Source organism: Xenopus tropicalis, chromosome 8, assembly GCF_000004195.4.
Source record: "Xenopus tropicalis strain Nigerian chromosome 8, UCB_Xtro_10.0, whole genome shotgun sequence".
NCBI lineage: Eukaryota > Metazoa > Chordata > Amphibia > Anura > Pipidae > Xenopus > Xenopus tropicalis.
Genome location: NC_030684.2, coordinates 58,916,894 through 58,937,413, shown reverse-complemented (window position 1 = coordinate 58,937,413; position 20,520 = coordinate 58,916,894). Strand labels below are relative to the sequence as shown.

The 20,520-nt window shown below is 37.4% G+C and overlaps 1 protein-coding gene across 2 annotated transcripts in view; it reads left to right on the top strand.

The window, feature by feature from the left end:
- Positions 1-20,520, top strand: part of il1rapl2 (interleukin 1 receptor accessory protein like 2) — a 423,225-nt gene that overhangs the window by 385,463 nt on the left and 17,242 nt on the right. For both annotated transcript variants that reach the window (XM_031890541.1, NM_001078899.1), the window contains 2 exons: positions 8,206-8,335; positions 16,725-16,870. In XM_031890541.1, the coding sequence (XP_031746401.1) occupies positions 8,206-8,335; positions 16,725-16,870 (276 nt within the window). The remainder of the gene's footprint in view (positions 1-8,205; positions 8,336-16,724; positions 16,871-20,520) is intronic.

The window sequence follows — 20,520 nt, the reverse complement described above, 5'->3', positions numbered from 1 at the left end:
ACCAGTGCAATAAAGGGACACTTTGATGCAAGCTTTAACAAAATGTGTACATAATTAAAACATCTCATTTATTTTTCATGTACTGTTTTATTATTACAGAGAAAAGGGAAATATGTCTTAAAAATGTAATTATTTGATCAAAATGGGATCTATGTGAGTGGCCTTCCCGTAATTTGGACAGATATCCAGATAAGGTATCCCATACTTGTACTAATAGCCCATTGGAAAGGGGCCGTAACAAACCCCTCACTTAAATAATCTCTGTATGTACCTGTATGTTTCTAATCTCATATGCCATACCTGTCTCTGCAGTCTAACTGATGATTTGGATAAGCAATTATAATCTGTAAGACGTATGCAGATGAGTTGTAATTAAAACCACAAGCAAAATGGAGGGTTAACTACTGTTCTTGTGCTGGTAGCCAATGATGTTTAACATACATATTTTCTTGTGCCAAACGCTGACACATGTGAGATAACTGAAGTCAACAAGGATCCTGCCGGGTACATTAGCGCTAATGAAAATGATGCATAGATGCTGAGGATTTTGTGACCAGGCAATGTGTATGCTAATGCTTAACGCTACACATATAAACAGCAATCTGACCTCGGACACCTCTGCAATTGAAGGCACTTTAGAGCGAAATTGCTAAGCTATAAATAAGCACGTATGCTCTTGGATTTAAGCGGCTTCAGCCTTCTGTGCATCATCACACAACATAGAAGGGCAGAGTTGGTGCTTCTGTTGGCTCGCAATGACAGTGTTCAACCAACCGGATGAAAGATAATTGTATAATATTACTTTGATTTGTTTTAATTTGAAGTTTAATTGTTCAGAAATACAGACAGATGACAGATTACTGTTTGAGATCCAGGAAAGCCAGTCAGAGAGGGATGTAGATACAGTAGCTGAGGGGTGTTTGTTTCTAATTATATAACCATAATGTTTTAAATAAGAGCATGATGAATGAACATGCATAACATGTAATTGTATATGTACATGCTGTATATGTACAGTATCACAAAAAGCCTTTAGCTGGTGCATCCCATCACTGAAGATTAAATCTAAGTGAACAAAGTACAATCAATTATCCTTGTCTTGTCTCTTGCCCTGAGCAATTAGTTATAGGGCGCTGTATATTGGGAAAAGGCTATTTCATCAAATATGGGCAAAAGGAAGGAATGTTTCTTTAGCATGGCAGGTTAGGAATATTGCTTGCCCACTGACTAGTTAACAGGTTGTATCTTGGTAATCATTCCCAATGCTATAATTGAAGTTATATTAAAAAGATAATGGCCTAATAAGGTAAGAAGGCATAAAGGGAATATTGATGTGGTTTTCTGGGATAGTCTTATAGCGGCTGAGGGCATACAGGGCAATTATTAAAGGCAGGGAAAGGAAATTAGGTCAGATATATTCTGTAAATCACATTAATTGCAGCCATAGTGCTGAGTGCAACTGTCTGAAGCTGCACAAACCAGATTGTAAGGGCACTGTGGAAAGCCAATGGAATACAGAATAAAAACTGTGGCTCTAGTGTTGGGGACATTTGTTAGCAGGAGGAAATTAAAACCATAGGAGTAAGAGTCACTGCCTTATATTTATGGTATTTCTTATCAGAAAAAAAGTAGATAGTAGCTGCTCTACTTATCAAAGATTTAAACAAGCAACAAGCGTGCAAACAAAAAGCAATAGTCATCCCACAGGAAGACTTTAATTGATTTATTAAAGTAAACACAAGTCCAACATTTGAATTTATATTCTCTGTCATGTAAAAAAAACAGCTGAAGAGAATCAATTAGCGCTTTTAAGACTTAAATTTAAATATATATATATACACTTTATGTGTGTGTGTGTCTCAGCAGCAAAGCATGATTGGAATATATGCAAACGCAGGAGTTTGAATGTGTTTGCTATATGTAAAGTTGATCACTTTGATATCCTTTCTGCTATATTTTATATCTTTTAATGAGAAATCAGACCATTATAACTGTTCCAGAGATGGATCGGTTTTTCCATAGCAAGGATAACAGAGCATCAATTATTTCAGGCTCTTCCTTGTTTGATGCAGACAGCTAATATATCTTTCACCTCTTTTTCCTTTTTCAGCTTGGTGAACTTAGAAGAGAACCATAAGAATAGAAGAGTTGTGATTAGTGCTGTGTTTTTGACAATCAAAAAAAATATATATGTAATTGCTATAGGCTCTCATGAGAAAGATGAGCAGAAGCTTAAATTACTAAGAAACTAAGAAAGCTACAATAGCAAAGAGAGAGAGAATATTGCCCTTACATTAGAAACAGGATAAATACTTTCTTTGTGGGAGAGAATTTTATTTTTCAATGCATCTAAACCTGAACCTATGAGACATTTGATTTTGAGTGTTTCTAAGAGTGCACGTTCTTCCAGTGCCCCTGAGCTTTCTCTGTAACTGTACATACACAGGTCCCAATAGGGGCCATTTTCTACAGACCAAATTGCTTTATATTATTTTTAATGTTAGTGTACTGCATTATATTCAATAGTAATTTTTGAAATTGACTAGCAGTGTTGTCATGGTGGTGACATGGGCAGTGCCAGTTTTTACTAGTGAAAGTATGCTGTACATTCTCTGCACAGTATGGTAAGTCCCATTCTGCAACCAGTGGTTACTGTCTCTATACAAGTGTCACAATGTCATGGTTTGAATTGCCCCCTGCTATGTTTTGCACAAATGGATCCAGAGAAAGAAATAATACCCAACCAGTAGTGGCCATTACAATTTAATTTATGAACTTTAAAAGTGGAATTCTAGTCGTTCACACATTCTTAGTTAATGTGTCTGTCAGTCACACCTCTCAGCACTGAGCTGCTTCCATATTTGGGTTAAATATTTCAAAGAGTGAAGTTATAGCTTGTCACAGTCCACTATAGTGAAATTTTGCCAATTTTGTCAATAGGTAAAATCTGATTGGCTCACTTTTGGGCATCCAACAATCATCATATTTTTATTCAGGCTGACCCCATGACTATGTGATTCAAGTTTGGGGAGTGTAGCCTCAAAGCTGAAAGATTGGCAGCAGTTTCAATTTCCCTATTAAAGTCAATGGGTGAAATTTGATTGGCTGTTGTTGGTCCCTCCCACTTTGGGTCATCCAACAAATGTTGCTGTTTTATTTGGGGTGACCCCATGATTATGTTATACAAGTTTGGGGGGTGTAGCTTCAAAGCTGTAAGAGTGGCAGCAGTTTGAAAATCTTCCCTGTCAAAGTCAATGGGAAAATTGGGGTGCTCAGAGCGGCGCCACAAATAGACGGGGGGGCGGGATCGCTTAGAAAAGCAGAAGCAACCTGCTGCACTATAGGGTGAAGAAGTGTAGAGGAAGAGGAGTGTTAAGAAAAAGAAGAGGAAGAAAAAGGGTAAGAATAAGCTGAAGTCGAAGAACAGTATGTTGGGTTTTTCATCCCAACATAATAAAAGATAACTAGGAATAGCATATAAGCCCATGACATTTATTAAAACCAGTACCAATTGAGTTATGTTACCACGTATCCAATAATATGAAATTAACTCCTTCTCTGTTAGCCTTAGGCTAGCAAAATCCTAACAATTATTTAACATGGTTCCATATGCATTTGTATTTATTAAAGTTTATTAATAAATGACCAAGTTATTAGTTAGGGCAAATATAGTGCTTATAGTGTGCACATTTTGTGAGCTCCTGTGCTTGTTCATTCATAAATTACTATATGGCTGAAACTGTAAGTACTCGGGGCATTTTAATAAATGGACAAAAGGGCCCACCAGGATAGGTGGCCCACTAGCACACCTTTCATCTGGGAGATCTTTTGGCAGAAGATCCCGCATCCTGCAGAGATGGCAGACCCCTCATTTTAATCAAATAAAAAGAGTTCTACAGTGTGGTTATTTTAATTTCTTTACCTTCTCGCATCACCATTTTGTCATTTGTCTGCTCCCAGGGCTGTTGGTCCAGGATGGCACATATCAGTAAGCCCAGACCATTTCTTCACTACCTGCCTTACTTTACTTCACATGCTTGAGGGTTATTCTATTTCTTGGAGCAGTGGGGGCCCGCCAATGAAATTTTGACTAGGGCCACTTGTGTTTTAAGTGGCCCTAGTCAAAATTTAATTGGTGATTTTTGGGTAAAAATAGTATTTTTTTCCCCCACCTTCGGTATAAACACACAAAAACAAGGGACTGGTATCACTTTCTGTTTTATTCTTAGCATGTTCATACATTTTTAAAAACAGAAGTTTTTAGTTACAAGTTTATAATTTATAAAATTGCAAAGTCACCATAACATCAAGGTAAACTCCGCTTATAAGGTGGTCCTGGTTGCATTTCTTGGAAAAAAAGTTCTCTTGATCAAAATATTATTCTCCCAGTCTCATCCCCCCTTACTGTAGATTTTATAGGGAAGACATCTCGAAGACCAACACCCATTTTTACGGTATGGGTATGGTGGTGCACGTAGCAAGTTTCTTTTTGCTTGTGCAGTGAATTGTGAAATCACCTCCTTCCATTCCACTCATTGCTGGCAATATGACGGGTTAAAACACCAGCACCGGAGATTTTCACTCACAGTGTGTTTCTTTCTTCTGCACACAAAAAGTCTTTATCACAGTCTTTGAATTGGCCCCTCCAGCCCTACCCATGCCAATAGACAGTGTTGGTTTTCAGGTTCCTTACTTCTTCACTTCACTGTCGTTTTTACTCCTTTCTGATTTTTAGTCTCTGGCACACAGTCCTTCAGCCAGGGGAATGGTGCTTCCGTATCCATACTTTCTAAACACCAAAAACAGGTTTGTGTTCTGATTGCTTCATACAAGCACAAGAACCATATTTCAGAACAAGGATGTCATCCTCATGGCGGCTCTTGTACATCACTCAGTCTGTATAGGAAGGCGTCCTCTGTTTCCCACTTGTCATAAACATTAGAACCGATGTCAAATTTATATGTGGGAAGAAAATGAATGTCTGCTTCCTTAAATACTCTGAATAGAGACCCTTTATTCACTTCTTCTGACAGCTGGTCATACTGTAGGAGGGAACTCACATCATTCTGCGGAATATGGCTCTGAACTATTAGGCAGTATCTGTGCTATTAAACGTGGTTCTTGATGCATGTTGTGCACCAAGGGTGTGTTGGTATAAGAAATCCAGACGAGGCAACCAAGAGGAGACACGGAGAACACCCAGCACCAACTGCAATTGCTACCCCTTTATATGCATAGTTGTGCACAGGGACATTCAAGAGTCATTTGCATGTCTCTGCCTACCATGCCATAAGTGAAGATCAAAGCCTTCCATTTTTGGTTTTAAGACATTGCTATGTGCAATGTGGGAACTAAGATAGAAAAGGTTTTATCATAACCATTTTAAGCTTATGTGAACTGATAAGCCCAGTTCTGATGGAGACACAAATATAGCAGTTATGTATTCAGTTTGTATTCAGATTTAAACAGCTGGTGTTTACTTAACAAATCTACCTGATTGAGAGCGGATGGCCTATTTTTTTTGTCTAGTCTCGGGCAATGATATATAACAGTTTTTGGCAAATAAATTGTTTTTGGAGTCTTTTGGAGGGAGATATATATATATATATATATAAAATGTTATTCCATTTGACATGAAAAGCATTTACAGACCAGTCGAGCATCGCAATACAGTGTGCATTTGTGTGTTTATGCTTCTAAGCTATATTATCTATTTTGCATGTATATGAAAACATTTCAGGCCTAGACAGACATCCTCTTTATTGAGTTGACAATGATTTCTGAGAATATATTTTTTTCATAATTTTGAACTGAAGTTGACAGATTTTAGATGCTGATAAGGCCTACTCAAACTGAATACTACCCATGTATGGGGCTCTCCAACAATCTTGCCTGTACGATATCTGTCTGAAAATCAGGCAGGTGTCAGTCGGATAGGTATAAAAATCCTTTTGGGGTGAGTAATGTATCAGCTTAGGCCCTTGCTCCTTTGGAAATAAAGAAATAGGCAATAGTAAGTAAAGTAGACATGAGATCAAGGCGCGCTGCCCTGAACCAACAGTGTTGCAAGAAGATCACCCATAATCACAAATATCAGCATTTTATTTAAAAAATCCATAAGATACATTTGTCCTAATAAAAAAGTTTTTCACACATTAGCAGTGCCAGATGAGTTTGTAATAAAGTGTAAATCACTACAGATGAGTCACAAGTGCTAAGTCTTCTTAGTGTGAATGCATTGTGATCTCACTCTTTGGTTCCCACTGAGGGAATATTGATGCTCAGAATTCCTGCTGTCCTTGTATGTTCATGGGAACATTAATGCTGTGAAAGGTTATCCTGTCTCCACCTGCTGCCCAGCACAATTGCTGATTGACCTGATGCTGTCCTTTTTTAAGAGCCCAAATTTAGACTTTTTTCTTTTACACATCAATATAAATTGTCCTGTACCATTGATCAAATTCATGCTGTACTCCCACATAGTTCTTTTGAAGGGATACTTGTTGCCACTTAACTAGGTTAATGCAGGTGTAAGGTACATGGCTGGCTTGCACCAAAGTGTTTCTCTGTTAGGTTTAAAGAATAAGGTCCAAAACATTTTAGCCAGTCAGGGAAGTCCGTAGTATTCTGTGCAGCTCAACTGATTTGTAATGTGATTATAGTGGTAGGAAGCAATAACATTTCTAGGCATAGAAACAGATTTAAAATTTTGGCTTACGTACCTTATAAATCAGTATATATAGCGGAAACTAGGCAGTGGGAACCAAACCTGACCATTTATTGCTTTCTGGTATTCCTCTGAACCTTAAATTACAGTGTCTCAAATGATTTTATTGATTGGCAGCCTTTTTCTACAGTGTCTTTACTTGCTTTTTACAGACCTGCACTTTCTTGTAGGTCCTTATTGGTGCTTGGTATCTCCTTGTTTCTTCTATCTTCCATTTGTACCGCATGCTCTTCAAAATGCTTTCATTGCTTGTCCAAGTTCCAGTGTAATCAATTTCAGATACGTTTAAATTCAAATTTGTAAAGACTTCAGTGTCTTGGTCAGGTTTATGTTCAGAAAACACGGGCTGATCTTTCCTAAGTGATGCTGGTGAAAGGGGGTCTCTAGATACCCCAAACTTATTCATTATTTAAATATAACTCCTGATCTCTATTTTGAGAATAAATATCTGTGAGCTGTTGTGAAAAAAACTGAAATGATCTTTTTTGCTGTTCCCTGCCATGATGTTTATTGTTATAGTTTAACAGTCTACCTGCAATCAATATCATGTTATTCACCAACCCTATATGCAGCTCCTATAAAGTAAGGAGACAGCTGCTAAGCACCCAGCCTTTATTCCGCAGGAGTTATCTGGCAATAAATATGATACAGTTGCTCCTGTTGTTTTCAGAAAAATAAACAGTTTTGTAATAATGTCTTTCACACATAGCTACAGATGCAGCCAGCAAGATTGTCTCACCATATCCAGAAACCATTTTTTGTTAGGTCCTGCCTCTAGAAGGTGCTAAAGTGCAACAACTTGGCAGCAAAACACAATGGAAAACTCCATAGACAATGCACCATCCGTTGGCTAATTTTGGTATTTTTTCCCTTTGGGACAACTAGTTAGACTAGAGACATAACGCAAAACATGGTAAAAGAACTAGACTACATCTGCAAGTCTGTTTTTTAAACATTTAGTAACATTAAAGGAATAGCACACTAAATTACAATAGGGCTCCTTATCCAGAAAACCACAGGCCCTAAGTATTTTGGATAATAGATTGTATACTTGTATCACAACTGCCTCTTTACATTATTATTATTATTATTATTATTAAAAGGGATGCCATTAAAGATTCAGAGCCCTTTTACTTTATATAAGATTTTTTCCCATGCTTTACAAAACAGCAGATCCAGGGATAATTCGAAGTTATCTTTGATAATCTCATGGTCCCTGAGAACAGCAGATGTGTGTGACCCTATGTTTTTGGGATACATATGTATAATGTTGGAACATGAGGCAGTAGACTGACACAATATAAATAAGTAGTTTTTACTCACAAACGTTTTTGTCTATAATGATTTTGACCCTCATATATGGATATATATTGTATGTATAATGTTTCAAATTTTTTGTTTTTCAAAAGCCATCATTCCTTTATGATGTATGTTTTGGTAGCAGATATTTAACATGTTTTCTTTTCTTTTATTACCAGGTAGCCCACTTAGCGTATTCTGCAGAGCATTTTTTGGATTTAGTGGAGAGTCTGGACCCATCATCTATTGGATGAGGGGAGAGAAATTTATTGAAGAACTGGAAAATCATATTAAAGAAGGAGTAATAAGGTAGACATAACCATTCTTTTTGTGGCTGAAAAATGCAATTTTGGATTGTAGGTATGCAGAATAAATATATTTCAGCACTGTGAGTCATGTCTAGTAAACAAAAAGTGCAACTTTATTCCACCTCTGAGTTGTGTGTTACGTAAATAGCTTGTGTTCCAATACCTTTATTATGGTATTAATGTCCTCTCTGTATATGTGTTAGAGTGCATATTGCAGCCCATGGGGCCCTTATGAAATTAAGTGTTTGGGGCTGTTTTTTAGAACAGCCATGTATAAGTTACATTTATTAGTTTTCTTGTGTTACAGGATAAACTGTTAAATGTGTGGCCTGTAGGCCAATTAGGGTGATATTAAGGCAAGTACTTTGTCTCAAGTCTTGAATCATGTTCAGGGTTACAGCTTGGTACTGGGGCCTTCTGCTCCAGACTCCCCAGTATATACACCACTGATAGTATTTAAAACCAAAGAGAATCATGTGCTCCCTCCATTTATATGAATTAGGGACAGGAATTAGTCATACCAATCTTGGGCCATTTTGGAAATCTCCCTTCCATAGGTTAGACTGGAGACTTCCTGTGTAGCAGCAAAGTTAGTAGTTTTGTTACGTTGATATGAGTTAAGCCTTGATCATAGTTACATAGGGTTGAAAAAAGACCAGAGTCCATCAAGTTTAACCCTTCCAAGTAAACCCAGCACACACAACCTATACTTACCAATCTATACACTCACATACATAAACTATAGATACAAACATTAATACTAACTGTAGATTATACAAAAATAATTATGTCTGTACTTTACAAAATGTGCCCTGTTTTTGTTCATAATGTCCTTAAATCCATAACAGCGATTTCTTAAATTTCTGCCCTGTTTGCAAGCGTGTGTGTTTAGTAACAGCACAGAGGGTGGTACTGAACCGATCTTTTTTGGTGATCCTTTTAAGACAGAAAAGTGTAATTTCATCTCAGAGCTGTCGGGTTGAGCAGCAAATATGTGCTCTACTAATACAATTGTTTTCCAACATCTGGTGATTAATTTAAATGGTTGTATATATATGACATTGCAAATCACCCTCTCAATAGCAAATGGGTTTTCACTTGGGCAAAGCTGTCAGCATCATCAGTGTGCTTGCTAAATCTTTCATGGACTGCTGATGTTAAACCCATTTAGCTGTAAGGGCAAATGTGTATTCTTAGGGGAAATTGATGGATGGGAGTAGTATTAAGGGGAAACAGGAGCTGCAGTTATATGAAGGAACATGTCTGATTCGCACTATATACAAAATACATTCAAGTGACACAAGTTCTCAAAAAACACAAGGGCCACAAACCATCAGATTTTTAAAATGTTCATAAGATTTTTAAATATATGAATAAAAGTAGATCATGATAAAAAAAAGTGGGATTAAGCTAAATGCCCATTAGTAGCAAATAGTCAGTGGTCAAAATATAGTTAAAGTGCCCCCTGAATCTTCAAGTAAACAGAATAGGGATTCTTCTGTTTATTCTGAGGTTAATGGCGATTGGCTACATTTCAGACCCACTGCAAATTGGTCATGTGCTTGTGAGCCCATCTTCTCCAACATTTAGTTTTTATTTTTACCACAGTTATGAAATTACCCCTAGAATTGAAGAGATACTGACACCAGAAATTAAACTTTTTTTTTTCTTTATATCTATCTTAACATTGTCTTTGCATGCTATTTATAATTTTGCCTTAAAAGTATTTGCCTGATGCTTTAATATTACCCATCTGGTCCCCCAAGTTCCTCTATGAGGGGGCTGCTGTATTTGTGCTGCAGTCATTTGTTAATATTAGAAGCTATAACAGACAGATTAAGAGGGAACAGTCAGGCCCCTTTTTATAAAGTATGGGCTTAATGGTATTTAACCCTAATATTGGGACCAGAAAAGGATGTTCAGATTCATCTATTCCCACATCTCAATAGCAGAGACGATGGTCTTTTTGTTTTGGAATCACTGGCAAGTAGCTGCCAAGTAAAATGGAGCCACTTTTTATTTTTAGGACCCCTTAACCCAATGGCAATAGGTTTTGTTTTGCATCTAAAACTTACAATGTCTTATATGTCTATGCAAGTTTTCATGTCTGTATTAATGAATTCTACTGTACAGCGCTGCGTACATAAGTAGCGCTTTATAAATAAAGATATACATACATACATACATTTATCCTGGTCATAATATACAGTATGTAGTGACGATAAGTCTATAGCAACTGGCCCAGTGGTGTAACTATAGAGGAGGCAGATCCTGCAGTCACAGGGGGGCCCTGGAGAACAGGGGGGCCATTCTTCCTCTATAGCTACTGAAAATGTGTGCACTCCCTATAGATGTGCAGGGAGCAGATACACATGCGCATGTGAGGGTTTGATGCACACGTCATTGGCACCTCCAAAGATATGCTGCAGGGGGGCCCGGTGGCATGTTTTTACGCCAATGAACTAGACTATACTTGAAACCAGTTCACCACTCAACTGAGCAGCTTTTTGAACTGAAGATGCCACTTAGTTGAGCAGTAAAACATTTTCAAGAAAACTTGGAAAGTCCAGTTTCTCCATACTGTATATAGTTTTATCTAATCAAACAACATGTTTATTACATTACTGTAACTTTTATTTATATATATCTTGTGTTGTAAATATCTATTGTGAATCCAGTGCGAGCTTTAGCTTGTCTGCAGAGGAGAGCAGCAATACCAATCCATTACTGTTATAATGATGTAACCCTTAAAGGTGGGACAGTCTTTTCCAACTTAAAATACAACCCCACAGTACTCTCCCAAAACCTGGTATCAAAGTACTCCCTGAATATATTCTACACCACAATAACCAATGCTCAATGCCGGCAAAGAAGGAAAAGAAAATAAAAGCAGCATTGAGAGCTGCTAATTGTGCCAGTGTGGAGATATGTTTGTTCTTTATGCATATAAATACCTGCATTACAGCTCTGTCACTTAGCATGACATTCACATAACTTGATTTGCTCCCATGCTCTGATGCTGATGTCAGTGAGTTGTAAGTATTAGTTTGGCATTCTCTGACACATGTACAGTTTGTGTGTCTAAATGCAGTGTCCCCATGGCCTCCACTTTAACTGTCTCCTGACAGCTGTGTCCAGGCATGACATGAGGGTCATAAATGACTTCTACAGTTATTATTGTGCATTCAAATGATACCACCACTTACTTCAAAGAATGCATAGTAAGATAAGAAAGTAAGCTATATATATGTATTTAGACTTTGCATGTGATTAAATAAATATTTTTATTTATTTAAAAAAAAAAAAATATATATATACAGTATATATATATATATATATATATATATATATATATATATATATATATATAGAATCTTTATTATTATTATTATAGCCAACATTTCAATCCCACCTTGAGGACCTTCTTCAAGACACTTCAGGTGGGACCAAAACGTTGACTGTAATAAAGATTCTTTGAATTTTTGAAGTCCCACGCATGCACCAAGTTTTGTTTATGGACATTTACATATATGGCAGCACCAGAGCATTTATATCATTATGTGTGGGTGTGTCACAGTTACAATTCATATTTATATATATAAAACACAGAATGTAAAATATTGTTTATGCTGGATGGGAAACATACGTAATACCCCTACATTTGAGCTTCCTAAAACCTACAGGTTCATATATAAGTGGGGTTTGTAGGTGCAAACATTTTTAAATAAGAGCAGAATTCTTAAACAAACACTTGTATATTGTATATTTTGGTAAATATATTTGGTAAATTGTATATTACGGTAAAGCCAAGATGGCATTTTCCATCTCTTGTTAACAGCCATTTAATATCTTAAATTGTGCACCCACAGTCACAACTGAAGCAAAAGTTCCTGCAGAAGAGCAGATGTGTCCGCGTGATAGTACATATAGGCATGTAAATTGCACCTGTTTCAGGACATATCGTGCCTACCATGTAAAGATGTAATCTTAAAAAAAGCAGCTAGATGTAGCCTAGATGTATAGGCTGAATTTTGGCACAAAGCAAGGACATCCTTTCTCTCAAACATATGCTTAGCACTCCATATAACCTACCATTCTTAGTTTCAAGGATGGTCTACAGATTTGAATCTAAACCCTGGCGCATTTCTGTTAACCTTGTATAAAGCAAATTTAGGCAAAATGCAAGTTTCCTGTACATAGCGACATGAATTTTGATGATGATGAAGTGACGCCAGAGTTCTAAAATATGCACTAGTTCAGCTGTTAATTTACCTAATAATCCAGGGTATGGTGATACTGTGAACATGGCGTTCAGAAAGTCTTCCTTAGCTTGCCTTCAGGCTGATAAAAATCCCCATTTTACAAAACAGACAACCTATGGTCCATGAGAGTACCACATACAAGGGTGAGAGAGAAATGGAGGGGCAGTGCTGTTTTAATAACTATTTAAATGACACACAACATATAACAAGAATGTACTGTATATATAATTTATTATATCATTATTAGAGTGTGGGCTTGTAGTTCCTGTTTAGGGTGGAATGGCTCTCAGAGTAGAGCTTTCCTGTATGTTCTTTTTTTGTCATGGGATTTTCAGAAATCATTCAAGGCATTTGGGTGTGAGGAAAGAAATTGCACTTGTCTCAGGCACTCAAAGGGCAGAAAGATCAAGCCTTTAGCAGCACACATCTTAAAGCAAGATATTGTCTGTCAGTGGAGCTGTGACTGACAGATCAAACTCTGAGCATTTGCAATCAGAACTGAGAGAATGAAAAAGGCTACTGTGTAATTACATCTGGATCAGTATAGGACTCTAGTGTTCCCTTGCCCTTTTCTCAGCAAGGAGTTTCTCTTATTATTTGCTGCTTCAGTTTCTTTGTTTAGAAGTTTTTTTTTGCTACAGTGGTAATATTAAAATAAGTCATTTCATTTAATTAAATTTACAGAATTAAAGATTTTTAAAGGAGAAGGAAAGGTAAAAACAAAGATAAAAAAGAAGAAAAAAAATGTAAGGTCTATGTAAATACAGCTGTAAGCACTCACAGAAAAGTCCTCTCTAAAGAAACAGGATTTCTTGTCTCCTTTTTTGTAAAAATGTTCTTCGGTATCAGACTTCCTCTCTCAGTAAAAACCTTTATTCCCGGGGCCTCTCCTCTCTCCCTTCTCCTGCTCCTCCCTTCCATAACAATTCATAAATCTCACTCCCCCCTCCCTTAGGAATGTGTAATCTGAGCTACCAACGGCTAGAGCTGCAGCAGAAAACTATGAAGAAGAATCTAAAATGGTGACTGCTATCTTAAACAAATGGAGAGAGCTTCTAGGGCTCTTTAGTCAGATATGGTAAAGCTTTCTGCAGAATAAATATAGCATTCTAGCTTCAACTATTGTGCCTAATCTGTTGGCAGTAAAATGTCAAAATGACTTTTCTTCTCCTTTAAGTTTGTGGCTTAAGGAAATACAGTGTTCATAGGAAATGAAAAAAATGTTGTGCTGGTATCACTTTCTGTAAAAGAGGAAGCCAGAGATGGCCTTTGTTATAAAGCAATTAAGCAGATTCCTATTATCTGAAAGTCACTTCTCACACACACTGGGCAGTTTTATCAGGAGTCCGTTAACTGGCCTGCTTATTTTTGGTTTATGGGAGGAAACTTGAATACACAGAGGAAACCCACGCAACCACAGGAAGAACATACAAACTTCATGTAGATCGTGCCCTTCTACCATACATTTCTTGTTTGTACTCCCAACTACTCACTGATTCAACTGTATATTTATATATTGGGAATTTGTCATAAAAATTGTTTAGCACTGTGTACACGTGGTGCTTTAGACATTAAAAAATATGCACACATGTTGCATGCACATATATAATAACAGAAATATGTGGCCGATTTTATTATTCCTTTGCTTTATAATACACACACAATAAATATCCTGCAAACAATATTGTTATAAACACAACTTAGTTATATCATTAGTTGGTGCTTATTGATGAAATTTATGTCACCAGTAATGGTTTGGCTTTTACTCACCAAAACTTGAGTATTATAATAAATAATGCACCCCCTGTTGCGATATATGATGGTATTAAAAGTCACCTCAGAGTTCCATGACATGTATAAAGCACTCTAGAACAACAATCATTTGCAAGGGTGCACAGTGCTTATTTAGTCCATATACATATATACAAAGGGCAAGGTTTCGGACCCACCCTTGGCCCTTTATCAAGCTTCATGTCCATGGAACTTCTAGGTGACTTCCAATATCTTTTACATTTTACAATAGGGAGTACTTAATTCACTATATTATTGCATATTTGAAATGAGTGCATTGCTCTCTAGAACTGATCTGTTGGAGGCTTAAAGTGTGGTATATTTGCAGCACATTTGCCAACAATGGATGCTGCCTCCACTCACAAATAATGGGCTGTGAAGACAAGCAGGGTGATTTAGAATAGGGCTGCTGTACACGGAAAAGCTTAAACAGAATGCCAACAAGTTTTAGCTGTCTTTAGCTGCCCTTTAAATAAGATGTTTTCATCTCTTTTGATGGTCATTTCTTTCTTGAAGTAGAAATAACAGTTGTTAGCAGGCAGGCTGTTGAAAATACAGCTTGTTATGATTATCATGTATAGAAGGTCACAGAATGGAAATATACCCACGCATTGATCTCTGATTATGAAAATGCCACTTGCAGAATATTTCAGCACTTCTTTTAATCATGAAGGAAAGAACAATACATCTTCAATTGGAAATGCTGCCGGGGTAAGAATGTCACTGTCAGAGCCTGTAATGAAAGGATAGTTACTTAATAGCACTGCCTCCTCAAATCTGTAGCACAGTCTTTCATAACTGATCATCTCAATGTTTCCGGACCGTGCTTCAGTGATCTCGCAAATAGTAATAAAATACTTTGCATCCGTCCAATTATATGCACAGGAATCATTGTCATTGTACTTAAATCCTGCAGATAAAGTATACATTTAATAAGAACCAGAAAAATGAAATTGGCGGAAAAAAACAGCTTTGAACAGCCACTTTAAAATAATAAGAAGAATAATACATAAAAATACATATTAATAAGCTATTATCATTATTATTTGTTAAACTTATTATTACACAAAACATTTGTGGTGTCATACGTAGCTTGTGTTATAGTAGATGCTCACAAGAAATAATATAGGTCTACTTTCCACTCCCTATTTTAATAATAAGTGCAACTGAGAGGGTCAGGGGCAGCCAATAAATGTACAGGTATGGAATCTGTTATCTGGAAACCCATGATCCAGAAAGCTCAGAATTACAGGAAGACTATCTCCCATAGAGACTGTTTTAAAAATTGATTTTCTTTTTTTCTGTATAATAAAATAGTACATTGTACTTCATACTAACTAGGATATAATACATCCTTATTGGAGGCAAAACAATCCTATTGAGTTTATTTAATGTTTTAATGATTTTTTAGCGGACTTAAGGTGTGGCGAATTATTCAAATAGAAAGAACCCTTTTGGAAAACCCCTGAGCATTCTGGAGCAGCATTTACTGTAGATATTATGGGGGATAGTAATAAAAGTCAATAATAGAAACAAAAACAAAAATTTGCAGGCCTGGAATTGTGGGAAGGCTGAGGGTGACAAAGCTTAAGGGGCAGCATGACGCCCACTTGCCACACAGGGAGACAAGGAGTTCTACTGGCTGCTGCAGCTACTTTCAAACCTTCTGTCCCTGGTGCTGCCCCTGTCTCTCTTTAGAGCAATGCAGGGGTTGAGGCTAGTACAGAGCCGGATTTGTAATCCAGTCGCCCGACTGCATGCGCAAACGTGCGATTGGCACCCCCAGTGCGGGGCTTTACACTCAGATATGGAGCAGTGGGGGAGAGGTCCCCATTGCTCCGTATGGGAGAAAAAGTTTAACATTTTGTGCCGCCCCAGGCCCGGGACCTTTGTGGCCTCTCCACAAATCCCAGCCTGGGCAAGTAGGGAGTGGGCATGGCTTCCTATCAGTTCTCATAAACACGTAGGCACAGGGAAGGGGGGACTGGATAGAATGCAATAACAGGCTGGCCTGGGGCTGCAACATATTAATTCTGCCCTGTTTCTTGGTTGTTTTAGTAAGTCAGATTTTGTTCTTTTTGTTATTTTTGAGTAATATTTTGTTTTTTGTAGTTGATTGCAGTTGTGTTTGTTTGTGAGGAGATGAGGCAATCCTGTATTCTTCTAATCTGGTGTGGCATCCCAGTGCCTGGTAACAGACACCTTTGTCTTCACACATCCTTATTGATGTTGGTGGAAAGGCCACATCTCATGCTGCTGTTGTGTAATGTTGTGCAGGTTACCATGATCTTTCAAATGTCCCTGTGTGGCTTCATTATTATTTTTGTATGTTTTTAGGCTACTGAAAGAGTATCTTGGAGAAAAAGAAGTGGAGCTGGCACTAACGTTTGATGCTGTGCAAGAAGCAGATCTTGGTAACTACACTTGCCATGTAGAAAACCGCAATGGACGCAAGCATGCCAGCATCATCCTACGGAAAAAAGGTGAGAAATTCACTCCAGCTAATCTATAAAATAAGGAATAGTCTTGATAAAGCTGAAACCCCTGTATGTAACAATATGCTCTAATTTTTCCCAGGAGCAGTTACCCATAACTAATAAATATTTCCTTTTAAACAGGTGACCGTAAATGCTACCTGCTGATTGGCTGCTATTGGTCACTGCACCTGGGCAAATTTAGTACATAACCCCAAAGAGTTCAGTGGTGCTACTCCCTATAACAGACACTAGTGCTGCCAGGTGAATGCTGATCTGTTCCTGTGTGATACTGACCTGGTAGAGTTAGCTAGGCACATTCACTTACCTTGACACAGTGTGCAAAGTGCAATTTCAAGCACAATTGTTATGTTTCTTTCCACAATTCAGGGTTTTTCCCAATAATTTTAGTGTTATTTTAGTCATTTAGTCATGTCATTTTAGTGTCACTAAAAGAGTGTGACTCTCTTGTTACAAATGTGCTACACCTGAAGCAGTTGCGGCCAAAACAGACACCACTGCAAGTGTGCTTTGTTACTAATCAGGGCAGTCTGCCTGCCATCATTTCCAGTATTCGATGGACGCAGCAATGCCCTGTTTGGAATGGAAGGTAGGAAGGGCTGAGCGGCTCTGACTACATCAACACGGAAGTGCAAAGAGTACATTTTGGCACAAATACCTTCAATGAAAGTGGTTTTAAACGCAAATTTCTGAAGGGAAAAACATTTGCCCAATGTGTTTGCGGACTTAAATGAGCCCTAGTCTGCCATAGCCAACACCAGCTTACAAAGAATATTAGGGACTGTAGCTTATGAGTACAGTATTTCTCATCTACCTCAAATTGGAAAGAAACATGCGGTTTCAGTTAAAATAGGCTGACTGAAGATTAATATATTCCAGCTCTATGCACTGTGTGCAGCTGATGCTATTTTATCACCATTTGAGGAACATCAAACAGAATGTACAAAGGGGTGTATTCATTCCATTAAGAAGGTGAGCGTCAGTAGAGAAACCTGCTGGGCACCCCAGGGTGGAATGTTTACTGAAAAGCTTTATTTTCTACAGAAACAGTAAAGGAGATAATCTGCTCCAGCCACCTCAGGAGCTTTTCGCTTTATTTGGAATTGATTTTGGTACTTCAGTATGGAATCTGTTTGTGATGTCTGCCTTTCTAAACAGATGATGATATTATAGATGGAGAATGAGGTGTATTTCTACAGAAGGAACTCTACGGAGATTAATAATCATTATTATGTTTTACTTTTGTCCTGCTATATGGCCAACTTGGTTTTGGGACCTATTTTGAGTTTGTCCCTTGGGGACTCTGAGCAAAATTAGTTTAAACGAATTTACATATATAATTTACAGTTTACATTAAAATATTATAAGGTTTATTACATGTATTTTGCACATAATTAGAAATAATGACGATAACAGTTTTCAATCCAATTAATTTTAACTATTAAGAAAATCAGCTTTCCCCTAACACACTACACACCTTGTTTTTTTTTCTTTAATATAGGGCCTCTTTAATTCGTTTTATCCTTGCTGTTGCATTGAGTAGTTTACTCGGCTATCTCTTGAGTTGCAAACATACTAATGGTCTAACTACAGACAGCCTCTAACCTATTACTTTAATTAGCATGGCAGCTTAGAGTAACAGATAAAGAGTTTTCAGTAAAAAAAAACACTCAATGGAGTGCCTAATGCTGGCCATACATGTGGCGATCAGATCCGCCACACACCATTCAGGGCTGAATCGGCAGGTAAGGAGGTAGAAACAATAGGATTTCTACCTCCTTCTGCCGATTCAGCGCTGAAGGGAGATTTTGGTCAGGCGCCTTCTATGGCGCCCGATCAAAATTTTCAAACTGGTCCGATCGGTGAGTCGGCCGATATCAGCAGCTTCCTGTGATATCGACTCGCCGACATACCATACACGCACCGAATATCGTACGAAACGAGGTTTCGTACGATATTATCGGTGCGTGTATGGCCACCCTAAGGCTGCTATCCCACTATGTTGCACTAAATAGACCAATTAAAAAAATGTTAAATAATAAATAATCACTAAAAATCCATTTAATAATTCATTAACCTTCAAATTGATCTATATGTAGATTTAATTGAAAGCCCATCTGCTGTCAGTTTAAATAAAATAATAAAATATGATGACGAAAGCCACTGATGTTAGTAATATTGATCAATTAATAGCTTGACGTAAATGATGTTAATAGGATGATGATGACTCTTTGAATCTGATGGGGAGGTGGAACTGAATCACATATACTCGTGCACAGAGAAATGCTCTCTGTAGTTCTAAGATGCAGCTCTGAAAACCTGACTATTCAGCCAGCAATTAAAATAGACTCCTGGTGAGAGATCACAATACAAGGAAACCATAGATCTAACATAATATTGCCATTTATTACTCAATCAATTGAAGAGTTGTAGATGGACAAATTTACCTTTAAAATGCTTATCTGATCACCATTCACCCCACACTCTCCATCTCTGAAGATGTCAGCAGTCCAGCAGGCAAATAACATCCTCCTCTATCCGAATTGTTATGAATCTCTCTCACTCTGCTGTGAGAAACCCCCCAACACTCCTGAAAAATCCAAAAGTGATATATTTGTTAACCATCTTCTCTTACTACTGCTTGAGACCTATCATATGCCGCTTGTTATAAAATAAATGAAGCATCAGCAGTGATCAGATAACCAAATTGTGCAATTGTACGTGTGAGTGCATATACTGCTATTGTGAAGTGGGTAATTCAGTAAATGGCAATGTTCCTTAGATCTGTGGTCTTCTTGTATTGTGTACAGGAATGTACAACATTGGCAGTAGTTGCACCACTGCAGTAAAATTGGCTGCAGCTTATATTCATCTTGCCCCAGAGATGCTAGCTACATACTTGGGCAAGTGCCTGTAGGACTGTATTGTCTGTTTTACTTTTTGCTTCTAGGCCTTGTTCCCCAATGGTGTACTTACTAAAGGCTCTCATTCGCCTTTCTCCTTACTAAGGCCCACTGCTTAAGGTCCCAGCACCACATACCACCTGTTTTCCCATCAACTGGAGACCAAAAAAATCTAGCAGGGATTTCCCAATCCCATTTTTTATACTCCCAATTACTCTACAGAATCCTGTCCACCTTCCTAGTCATCTTTACTTGGGAAAATCACTTCCAACCCTGCTGACTAAAATGGGACTGAAGTGATCAATAACAAATATACATACTCTGTGCAATCTGAAAAAAAGCTAAACGTTTAGAAATTCACGTTTTGCTAAATGCATACTTTTAAGCTAATGAACCCAGTATACATAATCTTTAGTTAATGGGCCTTTGTTATATCTCATTTGATTTTGTTAGTATACTACATAGCTATAAATATGTTCTGTGGCACTACAAATCCTATCACTCCTTTGTCATTTGCCAAAATAAAATGAAAATTTCCAAATAAATATGTCATTATATTACTACTTCCTAGCATTAGGAATATTAAATCTAGAGCTGTTAGCAAAGACTTTATTAAATTCCCTAAAAGGCTTATAAAGATGTGTTAGAGAAGTCTATTTAATAACAGAGGCGCAATGACTGAGCATTTGGCTTAAAAGATTTAAATGTAATAAGTCTGCATAATGACATTATCCT